General features: G+C 35.2%; 1 protein-coding gene across 4 annotated transcripts in view; it reads left to right on the forward strand.

The window, feature by feature from the left end:
* LOC120778857 (dipeptidase 1) overlaps nt 1-13,204 on the forward strand; it is a 119,225-nt gene extending 106,021 nt beyond the window's left edge. For 3 of the 4 annotated variants that reach the window (XM_040110897.1, XM_040110904.1, XM_040110888.1), the window contains 2 exons: nt 121-259; nt 12,625-13,204. In XM_040110897.1, coding sequence (XP_039966831.1) covers nt 121-259; nt 12,625-12,732 — 247 coding nt within the window. In that variant the 3' untranslated portion in view covers nt 12,733-13,204. Of the gene's footprint in view, nt 1-120; nt 441-12,624 lie in introns of those variants that run through there. The other variant, XM_040110914.1, reaches the window with a different exon arrangement.
* Nucleotides 13,205-14,473: the final 1,269 nt, after the last annotated feature.

Raw genomic sequence — 14,473 nt, forward strand, 5'->3', positions numbered from 1 at the left:
ATATGTTGATTTGATTCGCTACAAGAATTATCATAATAACGTTAAAAAAATTAAATTTTATATTCAAATATTTATTTCTTTTGCCTAATCTCTTTATATGTACCTACGGATGCAACACAGCGTACCCAAAGGACTGGAGGACGTTTCGAAATATCCACATCTTTTTGCCGCGCTGCTTGAGTCCGATAAGTGGACCGAGGCGGATATAGCGAAAGTGGCGGGGAAGAACTTAATACGCGTATTCAAAGAAGTCGAAGCGGTAAGTAAACAGTTGAAGGATGCTAAAACTGAAATAAGTCCACCCGTGCCGACCACGCCATGCAATCAAACGGTTAATTAATTCACAAATAAGCACATTAGGAATTCTAAGCAAAAAACTTAGAAAAACAGGAAAAGGCAAAAACTTAGAATAAAAACTTTGAAAACACACAAATGGAAAATTAAAAAAAAAATAGAAACTTGGTAAAAAGAGAAACCTAGAAAAAAAGAGCAACTTGGAAGAAAAAGAGAAACTTGGAAGAAAAAGAAACTTAGAAAAAAAGAGAAACTTGGAAGAAAAAAGAGAAACTTGGTAGAAAGAGAAACCTAGAAAAAAGAGAAACTTAGAAGAAAAAAGAAAAACTTAGAAAAAAAGAGAAACTTGGTAAAAAGAGAGAAACTTGGTAAACAAGATTATACTTAGAAAAAAAAACAAAAGTAAAAACTAAGAAAATGAACAACAAACACTTTGAAAAACAGAAATAAACGCAAAAGTAGCAAAAAATGAAAACTTAGAAATCCGAGATTCAACCGTAGAGTAATTAATCAAGTTTACGGTAAAAGCGCAAAAGCAACGCTGCCACGCAAAACAAATCCAAGAAATATAAATCAAAAACTCTAACTGTTATTTCAGCGTAATCAATATGTTAATTAGTATGTGTGCGTGTGTAGTCGTGTACACTTCGTTAATTATGCCAAAACAAGTGGAAAACTAATAACGGTGCAGATGCAAAATTTATTGCAAAAAACAGTTATCAGCATGCAAGCGACAAGAACAAGAATAACAATGAAAAATTGAAACAAAAAATAAAATATAAAAAAAATAAAAATAAGAATAAAATCCAAGTTAAAGAAAAAAGCCAGCGCCGGCACTAAATTGAAGTGGAATAATTGGTTGTACATAGAAGCAGCAAGCAAGAAAGTCATTTAAGTCCGTCTGAAAACTGCAAGATTCCACCATGTCGTGCATATTTCCGTTGCAAGCCGAGCAAACGGCACTTTTACCCTGCACTGCTGCAATGATTGCTCGTTGTCGTTGTTATTGCTTTACTTATTTTTGTTTTTGCTTCTATTTCCATTACATATTAAGTATGCAAACAGGTAGAAGAAATGTTGAGAGAGGAAAGCATAAAACCAAAGTAAAATGTAAGCTGAGATAAAATGTTTTGTTTACGTTTTTTATTTTACTTTTGCTGCCAAGTTTCTGCACTTCACTGTCCCTGTTTTTTTTACTTTTTTTGTTTTTGCTCATCAATTACAATTTGTAGCTGGAAGAAAACTAATGCCATAGAGCAGGACATGGGCAAATGGCATTGACGAGCGCGCTGTACATATACCTACATGTTTGTGTGTGTCTAAGCGCTGCTGGCAAGGGTCCGACATGTTGAAGTTGCTGAGGTTTAAGGCAGGAAGTTTGACCCTTTTTCACATACATACACATACATACATACACACACGCAAGCATAATTTTATACAGGGTGACAGGAAGCAATGACGAAATTTCATATTTATAGCGTGCTTTCGCTTAAATTGCAATCTGTGCGTTAGAGGTGGTGAATTTTCAATGCGCTTTGTCGTTAAAAATTAGTGAGTGTTGAAGGAAGTGATGCTAAATCCATAAAAAATTATATTTATTACCCGTTGATTAGCCCACTGTTTGCCAAACGATACATCGAATTTTTGTTGTTGCTGTTGTAGCGGAAAAACCAAAGTGTCGCAATTTCAAGTGATTGAAAGCTAGTCGTTTTTCCGTTGACCTCTTGCGTTTTGGCGTGGGACTTTCGGACTTTAGGACATTCACAGAGCTCAGCAACTGCTGGTCAATAAGCAGAACTTGTGCGACTGTCAGATCTTTCTATCCTTCTGGCGCAGAGTGTACCGTTTGAAGTCTCTCGAAGTACTGGCAAGCCACAATTGTTAGTCTACTGACTTGACAGTGTCCAATGGGTTCGCACCCGATGCAGCTAAATATTCTGTCAGACGCTTTTACATCCGAGAGGAAGCGAGTCAGTTTTCCAATGTTTTTTTTTCACTCTATCGCTGTACTTATGGAACTCCAGTGAGCTCGGTAAGCGCTGCTCAAAACCCAGGACTTGTGCGATTGTAGACTGTTCAATACGTGCACATGCAGGACGGCTGAATATTAAATATTCTGTCCATTACCAGGCTTTTGCCAGACCGAGATTAAGGTATCTCGATAGACACATATTTGGAGAATCTAGCGTAGTGACTAGAATTGCTTAATAAATTTAAGTATGGTGAGCCCAAAACGTTACTTCGATACTTCGATATATGAAGATCTGGTGATCCACTTTCCAGAGTGGACAGAAAGAACGGAAGTCTGTTCAGGTGGGATTCAACGGTTCTGTATCCAACCATAGACCTGATCTAACTTAACCTGTGGTGGCAGCAAATATTTTCCAAACAATTTTGGAAATTCTTTTTGGAACAGTCCTTGACCGAAAACGGCAACGGATTGCTTGACAGACACTGCGACTTTTTCTGTGAAGTTGTTCGCACTATTTAGGAAAGAAAATGCGTTGTTTATGTTCTCCTCAACTGCCGCTTCCGCCTGCGATATATTGTGGTAGCTTCTTTGTTGCAAAAAGCTGTTAGAAACCCAAAACGTCTTAGCTCTTCTTCTTCTACTAACGATCTCCCTGCAAAAATAAGTGCAGCTCTAAACTAACTATAAATGGCTGCCGTAAATCCTAAAGCTGAACAGTTGAAGTTCATTGAGCTGACATCAGAAGTACAATTGCGTGATTTTGGCTCGTCAGACCATTTATTCGATGTTATCAGCATATATCGATGTAGTTGAGATATCTAGAAAGAATCGCTGGAAAAGCAGAAGACTTTCGGGTTATTAAGAATTCCGCCAAAACATATATATTTTCCAGTTTTCGCTATAATTACAGTATAAACCTGACATGATAATCTATTTCGGTAGGAAACACTACACTTCGCATGGATCTTCGCATGGATGTATCTACATATCGTCACCTGAAATGCAAAATAACGTATCATCAAAAAATTCAAAATTGAGTTTTTTACTGATTACGATTCACCACATCATATTACATATGTGTCGCAAATTTTAAGCTTCTGCGATCAAAAATACCCAAGCTATATTAAAAATTCAAAAAAAAACGTATCATCAAGTGCTTGATTTCGTTAAACAAAATAACGTATCATCACTAAAGTATGTAAATATAACAGAGTGTTTTCTTGTTTTATATCGAAGTTAGCCTTAATTTATTGTTTATGTTTATTTTTAGTGATTAAGTTCAATGTGCTTTGGTAAGTTTAGGCTACATCGTTGATCGAACGTGGACTACTATATACATATATGTGCATATGTAATCCTTTGTGAGACCATAGAAAAGAATAACTCCTGTGTTCGAACTTATAAATTAACAAAACGCTTCCCGCCAGTTCGGTGGGATGTCTGAAAAGGTATGCGCCCCCAAGTGATTAAGTCCTGACCTTCCCTAACTCAAGACAGCCAAGAAGGAAGCGTTGAGTTGTTTTCCACCTAATCTTTTTCCATACAGCTTCTGCAGATGGCGTCTGGTAAGACTCTTCTTGCTAGCTCATGTTTCCTGCAATTCTGCTGTGGTCTGGCACTCATATCATTCTTATCACAAAGGCACTCGATGCTACTGATAGCGAGGTTAGGTCTTCGATCAGCTCTGAATTCTCTCATTGTTAATGAGTTCAAGGCTGGAATCGCCGCTCTGCTATCTGGAGTCGATGGTCACTCCTCTGAAGGAGGGTGCACTCCGGAGTAGTAAATCTACTGCTACCTTAATGGCTCCAATCTCGGCCTGGAAGACACTGCAATATCACCAGGAAGTTGGAGAAACTGGAGTTGATAGAGAGCTCCTGACAGTAGAGCCCTCCACCTTTGACCCATCCATGAAGAAGCTCACTGTAACTTTTCTCCAACGGCTTCTTCCCACTCACAACTCCCTCGGAATATGGGTAGAGAAGGAGCCGCTAGAGTTCGGTTTAGGGACTCCATGATCCAAGTAATCAGACCCGTGCTTTTTTAGGAATTCAGCAGCCTATTCTATTGCAAAGTTTAACAATAACTAAGAGGAAATGGCAACATCTGCAGGACCTAGAAGCTTTAATTTCAGTAGACTGTTATTACTTTTATGATAATATACCTTTTGAATAATTAGTTATTAAATAAATAATAATTAAACATTATCCTCATTTTTTAGCTTGAAATATTTAAATTTTTCTGGTACTTATGTACATAATAATAATAAAAATAACATGAAATATTAAAAAACTTGCAACTGTTTTTATTTAAAATTAAAAAAAAGTATTAATATTCAAATTTTTAATCTTTATACAAATTTAGATTGATCATACGTTATTTTGTTTCAGAAATGAAAATTCAAAATAACGTAAGACACCTACTATAAAATTTGCTTAATTTTTTCATTATTTTTTTTCTAAAATATACTTATAGGTTCATGTTAATTCAGATTTGAAAATTTTGTTTCAATATCTCAAGTGGTTTTCTTTTTATACAGTTTTTTGCTTCTCCTGTAAACCTACGAAAAGTGATGTTACGTTATTTTGCATTTCAGGTGACGATATGTAAGATATTGTAGGTCGAAACAGGCCACGAATATGTAACTTCAGAAACCAAGTTCATTACTTTTTTCAAGCAGTGCATGATTTTTTCAAGGTTAATAACAGTAATGTAGATTTTTATTTCATTGAAAAAATTGGCTTGGCTCTTCAGGGCTGGCTCAAATACATTGTGACAAAAAAGCACCCGGACCCGGTAAATGATATTCCAAAAAGTTTAAGGAGTGTCCTTAATTACTATGCCAAATATGAGCGCGATCGGCTAACCATTTTGTTTACAGCAGCTGTTTAAGTTGGTACACCTCAGTAATGAGTTGCGATTTTTACAAATTTTGTATTTCTAACCAAACTTCGTATGAGGAATCGTTGAGAATATTGGAAAATATTGGTTTACGGTGATTCAATTTTATCGAAAACACACACCTACGAGTGGCACAAAGCCCTCAAAGATGGTTGAGAGCAAGATCATTGAAGAAACGTCTCATTCTGGCCAATCTTCGACCGCTTCAACTGATGACTATTATAAAAAAGTGAAGGATATGGTGCTTGAAAGGCTTTAGGCAAGTGTTAGAGAAATGGAAGAAACGCATTCTTGCTCGACTTGAACCGATAAAGCTGATTGTTTTCAAAAAGTGTGTCGTAAGCAGGCCTCTTTGGACATGCTTGATCGTGCGAATTCCGATCCCACATTCATGGAGTGCATTATAACTGCCGATGAGAAATGAGTTTATGAGTTTGACTGGTTAGCAAGCAATCAAAAAAACAACGGCAAAGCCGCTCAGAATTTAAAGTGGTGCTCATTGTTGTTTCGACATTCTTGATTTGGTGCATCATGCATTTGTTTCGGATAGACAGATGTGCAATAAGGAGTTCTATTTGGTCGTATTGAGGTATTTGCGTGAGAATATCCGTCGAAAACGGCCGGAATTGTGGAAGAGCATTTTATGAATTTTACATGATGATGACGTACCATCGCATTGAGCCACGATTGTGACCGAATTTAAAGTCAAGAACGCAATCAGTACAATCGATTAACCACCGTTTTCACCAGTTTTGGCTCTGTGTGATTTTTTCTTGTTGCCCAAACTGAAACTACCATTCCATGGAATCCGTTTTCAGTCGATCAAACAAAAAACAAAATTCGCTGAAAGAGCTGAAGCGATCCCAAAATGTGCCTATGAAAAGTTTTGTGAGAACTAAACAAATCGTTGCCAGAAGTGTATTACAGCTGGAGGGGATTATTTTGAAGGCGACAATATCAATATTGATGAATTATTGAATATTTTGCGTTTTATGTTAAATTTTCGGGTACTTTTTTGTCACAGTGTATGTCAGTTATCTTATAGATATTTTTTTCTTAATCTACTTGCGTTTTTACGTAACGAAGTCCATGACTTGACTGTCCATAAAGATCTACTTTATAGAGTAGTTCAATAAACTAATGCAACTGTGCTCCTTTTTTGAATGTTGAACTCAGATTTAATAAACACATATTGAAGCCAATAGCAAGTGCTAGATTTTATTGCTACTTATACACTGTTTCACTGAAAATTTTGCGTTTTTCTGGTTTCAACAAAAGTGTATGTGAGCACATAAGCTTTATTCTTTCGTGTCACCCTGTATCTATACATCTTTAGTACATACTTGCTTCAGCGGCATATATTTACTTTTATTCAATACATATTTAGCTAAGATTTCTTCAAAACAAACAGCAAATAAAGTGAAGAGTAAGAATATGTTTTTGTTGTAGAAAATTTAAAGTGTTAGAGAAATACACTCAACTGTGGGTAAAATGGAACTTTGTGGCTAGTTGTGCGCACACACTTATCAAACGTAGAGCACCAAAGTACCAAAGAATATAAGTTTATTGCTTGAGGAGTCTAGCAACTTGTGTGTAGAAAGGTACTTTTATACCTATTAAGTTTTACTTTGCCAAGAAGCTTGTAGCACCCAGCAAAAAATATCGGAGGAAACAAAAAAATATATTTATAAATGAAAACCGTGCGTTGTTAAGTTTATTTAGTCATGTCCGTCTGTATATTCCCGAACCAGTTACCTTATTGTTTTAGGTTTTGATCTGAAATTTTGTAAAATTCCGTTTCCACTTAAGCAGCTGTTCGTTTGCCGGAATCGCCGATATTGTGCTGCTATAACCGTTAAGTATTTTATTGTATTTATTTATTTTTTTTGAACTTTTGTATTTTTGAGCTCAACGGCTTGAAGATGGCTGCTGCTGCTGTTGTAAAAAAGGATTTAAAGCAAGGAAAGCGAATTTCGTTTGCTTCCAAACAAAAAATTATAAAAATGTAACTTTCTTTCATCGCGACAACAAATACTCACAGATACATATAAAATGTTTGGTTAACAATTATTAAAAAAATAAAACGAATAAACCAGTTACTTAACTAGTTACTCCACATACTAAAGCGATTGCTCACCGTAGCGGAAAAACTTGCAAATATATTTGCTTGATAGAGAATAGTTTAAGTTTCCAATTGCGTATACAAAAATGTTGAGGAAACTAATCTGTGTAAGTGAGTAATTTTTTTTCGAAAACTAACTGTTATTGGCAATATGCTACATACTTGTATATTAATTATTTACCAACTTGGTGCTGGCTAGGCTAGGTAAAAAGTGTAGCCAAACTGTTATGCACACAATCATCTAGTCATAGTATAATGTAAGTGTAAATGTTTTCGAAAATATAATCTCTGAAATATATAATCCAAGTATAAAATATAAAAGTATATAATCTGTAAACTAACCACAAACAAATATGAAATATATGCATTTAATATAATATACTCCGCAATACACTTAAAAAATGTCTTTACATTTGTACTTACGTGGGTGGGTAGGTTACTTTAACATAAAAAAAGCAAAAAAATATTTAATATAAAATTATATATAATTGCAAATCTTCACTTGTGTTAAACTTTCAAATCGAAATTGTATTTTGAAATTATTACTTCAATAAAAAGTAACAGCTTCACCTTAAAGTGATAGAAATCAATGAAGTAACATTGGAAAGGTATAATGGAATCGATCAAGCTATATTGGTTTGATTTAATATAAACTACTGTAATGTGTTGTGACAAAAAAGTACCCGGAAATAGTAAATAAAACGCAAAATATTTAATTATTCATCAATATTTATTTTGTCGCCTTAAAAATAGTCCTCACCACACCTGGTGTGATGGAACATTATCATCTTGTAAAATCCAAGAATAGTTCTTCCACAATTCCGGCCATTTTCTACTGATGTTCTCACGAAAACGCCTCAAGACCGCTTCTTATTAAGAGACCGCCAAATTCATAATGCACCAAACCACGAATATAGAAAAAAAAAATTGGAAAAAATTTAGCTTTATCGGGACGAGTCGAGCAAGAACGCATTTCATACCAAAAATATCCACCAAAATCATTCGGTCGGACTCGTGAGAGATGTTGAGCTCTCTTGCCATCTTTCTAACACTTGCCTGACGGTTTTCAAGCACCACATCCTTCAGCAGTTGAAACGGTCGAAGGTCGTGCAGAACGAAGCATGTCTTTAAAGATCTCTCTCCCTCGACCGTCTCTGAAGGCTTTGTGCCACTCGTAGGCTTGTGTTTTTGATAAAACTGAATAACCGTAAGCCTTTACAAACATTCGCAACGATTTCGCACACGAAATTTGGATAGAAATACAAAGTTTGAGACACATTCTTTGCTCGATATTATTATTCATTGTAAAAATCGATGTGTACTGATATGTACTAAAGACAGTCCACTAACTTAGCAAAATATAATATATTTTTTTAAATATCATTTACTCGGTGAATTTAAGTTAATTTCCAGGTGGTTTATTGACTCAATATACTATATATAATAAATTAACGCAAGATTCAAATCAAATAGAAAAAATAGTTTTTAGTCTTTCGTCTGTAATTCTTTCTTTTCTATGTAGCATAAAGTACATATTATCCTATTTATTATGAAACAACACATCATACAAATCTTACTTCTGATAGAGCGTACCCACCATATGCCTCGATAAGCAGTCGATGCGACTCTGCAGGAGTTTTCCTCAAATGAAAACAAAAAATTAATGATTTCCACAAATCATCAAAATTTGATTTTTCAACACAATGACGAAATATGATGTTTGTTCAGTAACTGTAATTTTATGGAATATGTTTGACAGATGTCTTGCCAACCAAACAGAAAAAAAGTAATAAAAAAAAATCTAATGGTGTTAAATTACACGCTCTAGGAGGTCGATTCTGAACAGTTGGAGAGTGGATACGACCTGGATATGTCTCATGCAGTAATTGAAGTATTTCACGGCCTGTATGACATGTGGCATCATTTAAAATCATATATTCAAAAAGAACTGAGTTATTATCTCGCGCTAACGAGCATCAATAATAGTCACTGCTTGATCAGGCTTATGTTTAAAAAATCATGATCTAATTATACCTCTAATCCAAAATCCACACCAAACAGTGACTCGTTGTGAATGCACATTTTTTTTGACAATAATATTTGTGTTCTCAGAGCCCCAATAGCGGCAGTTTTGGCGATTGATAAACCCATTTGTTGATGCTCAATAATTCATTCAACAAACTCTCTTCACTGTGTATATGGACATTCGGCTTCAGTTATGTGTTATTTGAATTTTGTAAACATGTAGCCAGAGATTTTTATTTAGTATATTCTGTAGAAAGCTTCTTGAAATTTGCAACTCTTGTTCATTCCGCTGAATTCAGATTCCTGGCTTGTACCCAACACTCTCACGCACTGTTTCAATGTTGTCATTTGAACGACTAGTTTTTGGTCGACCAGTGTGTTTGGTATTTCCAATGGCGTTAATTTTGGGGCAATCTTTATTATATAAGTATATATAAGTGTTATATTAGCAACGGTTAAGTAAAAAATATTACAGAATAAACCAATATTTATTAGGTAAATATATCATAAGTATCGTCACTAATATAATAATCAATTGATCTTCCCAATTTCAATATATGCTCTTTGCAATATACTAGGTACATACATGTGTTCAAAAAACATTGACAATTTTCTTTTTTGTCAAAAATATTTACTCATTTGTCTCCAATAATGTTGTCGCTACCAAAATTAGCTACCTTTGATATTATGTAGTTATGCCAGCGCTTTTGCCAATCTTGGAATCACTTCTCTAACCCGATTTGTGAGATAACTTTTAGCTCTTTCAGCGTTGCGCTATTAATGTCATTTATGCTTGCCGGCCCTTTATTTTTTCTCTTTATTTTTGGATACAAGAAAAAGTCATACAGAACTACGTTAGGCAAATATGGAAGTCAGGGTGCATTATCTTGATATAAAAGCTCTAAATTTTTTTGGAGTACTACACTCAAATGGCGTTTAATTTGTAGGTAGTACTCCTTGTAGACCGTTTGATGTTAAAGTACCAATTCATGAAGCATTATGCCATTAAAGTCGAAGAATATAGTATGCATACCTTCACCTTCCAAGCACTTGCCGCGCTTTTTGCTCGGCAAGTCAGGCTGCTTTCACTGAGACGATGGAGCCTTAGTTTCAATGTCATATCCATAAAACCACGTTTCTGTAATTCTAATAAGTTTTGTGGTTATACGCTTCATACCCTACTAAATCAAAAAAAATTATGGCATGTGCTAATCGTTATGCCAATATAATCTTCAACTTAGATGTTTGTGTTGCGGTGATCATTCGTAACCTTGGCTTTTACTTCTGTCCTGGGCTCTCGTCATCTTCAACGTCTTCATTTCAGGTAAAATTTACCTCCCATATAGTATGAGGGAGCTTTATGGAAGCTGGTGTGACGAAATAGACAATGGGCGTGGCACCGCCCACTTTTTGGTGAAATCCCATATCTCAGGACTCGGCCAACCGATTTCGAAAAAATCTAATAAGAGACATTATTTTCGTATTCTTATGCCACCTTGTGAAAATTGGATAAAATCGGACAACGGCTACGCCTACTTTCCATATAGCACAATTTTAAATTCCATTTGATTCCTTCAGCTCCCAGTATAAAAATTAATTTAACGGGATAACACTTTGCACGAATAATGTCTTTCGTGTGTGCCACCTTATGACCAAAAATTGTTCAAATCAAACAAAAACTGTTTAAGTCGTACCGAATATTTAGACTCCGATGCTTATATTTGACTTTTGATCGAAAATGTCCTTCAATGTGTGATATAATATACATATATCACTGAAATTAAAGGATAATTCTTCTCTTATAACGGTATGTCTGTATGTCAAAAATGGGCTGAATCGGACCAACACTTCCGTTAGCCCCCATATACTTAATATAAAGATTTTCGAACTACCGGTTGACTTTGTACCGCATATATCGGCCAATATGCGCGTTATCCTAATGAAATAAGAGAGCGTGTTTTATTCATAACAGTATATCTTTGTGTCTAAAATAGATAAATTTGAGCGAAAACTTGGCTGAGAACCATTATAACTAATATCAAGATTTTCGAACATCCGACTGACTTTACACTATACGATTGGTTTTACACCTTAGAGTACCTTGATTCTTGCGAGTTGCAAGAGGATAAAATGTTCGGTTGCACCCGAACTTAGCCCTTCCTTACTGGTTTATTTCTATTTCTATTCTTTTACTTGGATGTCTGAAAGTATGAGATCCGAGATGTTTTAGCCTTCATCTGGCAAAGCTGCGACATTCGAGGAGCAAGTGTTGAGATGATTCAATCCCATCTTCTTCCAAACTACTGATGCAGCTGGCATACGAAAAACGGTTTAATCTTACAGTAAGAATCCCGATCGGATAGTGTCTAGTTAGAATCTCTACAGCCATTATGAGGTGGCCACGTTCAGAGCGAAGAGTTCCCTGGACCTTCTGCGATTTATCCCTAGCCAGAAGGACCGTGCGACTGCACAGCTGCTAATAGTCGACCAGCGCTTGCTGATTTGGTCTGAAGCTCAACAGTTCAATGGTGATCCATGGGAAACCAGACGAGTCCGTTCCCATTCCGTTGTTATTGAGACTGAAGTGCCTGTCCTGGCAAGCTCAACAGCCTTACAGTTTTCTGCAATACCTCTGTGGCCAGGCACCCAAACCAGTCTGAACATAAAAGAACTCAATAAAAGACATGGAGGAGTCTATTATAAGCGGTAAGTGTGACTGAAAGTCTGTTACGGCTCGGAGAAGGTAGCTCACCAAACAAAACAAGATGAAAACAGAATGAAGCAACACAAAAATGATCAGAAACCTAGATGCATACACAGTGGATTTGCATGGAAAAGAGGAGAAGTCCGGACAAATATCTCGCTGAGGGCAAATATGTGGAGAAATTTCATAGTTTAAGTAACATAATTGTTAGTAAAAAAAATTATTTGATAATGTTAAATTTTATGAATATGTCTTATACCATTACTTAGAATAAGAAAACTGAAAGTTTCGGTTAGATTCTAAGGCGTAGGAACAAATGGCGTTAAGCCAAGCTAGACAAAAAGTCATTATCAAAATATACATACATATGTATATGTATATGTATATGTATATGTAAATGTATATATGTATGTGCATATGTAGTTATATAAATCATTACCAATTCAAACAAATGCGCACATCTTGATGTTTATATATAAATAACCAAAAAAAAACAATCATAATAATAACTGAAATTAAACGATTTATTACCATCACACACAGTCGAATAAAACGTCAGCTATAATCATAATCTTGTTTCGGTTCTTATCTTCTATTTCACTGAAGGTACGCGATCGCATGGAGCAGAAAAAAGTTCCGCCTGTCGATCAAACGATACCACCCGAGGATATAATGGGAAGATCATACTGCCGTTATCAAGGACCACGAACGTGATTACCTTCCTAAGAGAATGCGTTAGAGAGCCAAGGCCATACGTAGTTGAAGAATGGGAGAGTGAGGAGGAGAGAATGCTAGAGTGTGGGAGAATGGAAGAGAGCATAACGCGCCACAACAAGACCACTTAAACAAGTAATGACTAATTAAGTTAACCGCATGTGTTGGCAACAAATTGTAAAACCAAACGAGTTTCATAAATTCGATGTACTCGTATTTCTTTCGCTGCGCACACAAACTTACAAAACCAACAAAAACACTAAATAAAAAAATTTAAATAAAAAATTGTACGAATGTTGAATTACGAATTAAATATCTACGAAGTATTAATACGTTTACGAGTAAAAATATAAATAGCAGTAAACTACACAAAAAGCAAAAACGAAAACTAATAACGGTGAGCACAAATTACAAATTGTAGTTCTAAAATAAGCGTGTAAGTATACTCGTATGTTTGTATATAAAAAAAAATAAAAAAAATAAGAAAAAATTAAATAAAAATATTTTTTCAAAAAATCCTTATCAATGTAATGTTTAAAAAAATATTATGATTAAAAAAAGAATGCGTAAAGATGCATACTACTTGTAGTTCAATATTTGTATGTAAATTACTTTAATTACATATACATATACATATGTATGTACATATATATACTTAAGTAGCTTTCGTGAAAACAGATTAAGTGCGACAATTTTGCGAATTTCTGCTAGTAATGGTAACGGATTGCATAACGGTGCAAGGGCATTGCTTGAAATGTAAATATATTTGTATATGAAAGAATACGGTATTTAATTTGGGCGAAACGTTATTTACTTTGCTTTAGTTTTGACAGATTATGACATCACGTGAATAAGTATTGAAAGTTAGAAATTTTGTTCCTCCAATAATATACTTGCATAATTATTAAAAAAGCACAATAATTTGATAATTGAAATCGAATATGTGAGATCTCGCGTAATCGATAGTGCATAAAGTCGAAAAAATTATCAGCGGATAGACAAGAAAATTTCAGTTTTTTTAGACTTGTGGTAAATGTAAATATAAGAAATACAAATATTTCAATATATAATGGGATTTTCGATAAGGATGCTACAAAACTAGACCGATAGGGACGGCAAATGACGCCATATTTTTTCTCTTCAGTAAGGTTTGCCATTTCATAATGGAAAGACATGCGAACCAACAACGAGTCGAAATTATTAAAATTTACTACCAAAATTCGGAATCAGTGGCCTCAACTTTAAGAGCGCTACGGCCAATTTATGGTTGTCATAATCGCCTTGTCAGATCAATAATTGAGCGTGTAGTGGAAAAATTTGAGTACACAGGACAAATACAACATGTACCCGTGCCAGTGAGACAATGAAGTGCCTGTAGTGTCGAGAATATTGCTGCCGCTAGCACATTAATTGAGGAAGACCGAAATGAGTCTCTCACATGTCGTTCTCAAGAGATCTTGGCTTACATCCTTACAAGATGAAACTGACTCAAGTACTGAAGCCGCTTGACCACTAGAATCGTCGTTTGTTCGTCAATCCGATTAAAATCGAAAAAGTTTAGTATTCACTCGATGGTATATGCAACTTAACCGATTCGAAAAGCATAAACTATTGTGATCAAAGTGAATTTTTAATGTATACTTCGCGTGTTTTTCAAATCAGCTATGCTATGATGACTGGAAAATTCGTTGGCATAAGTGTATTGTAGCGGGAGGGGATTACATTGAAGGAGATGAAATGG

This window comes from Bactrocera tryoni, chromosome 1 (genome assembly GCF_016617805.1).
Source record: "Bactrocera tryoni isolate S06 chromosome 1, CSIRO_BtryS06_freeze2, whole genome shotgun sequence".
Classification (NCBI taxonomy): Eukaryota; Metazoa; Arthropoda; class Insecta; order Diptera; family Tephritidae; genus Bactrocera; species Bactrocera tryoni.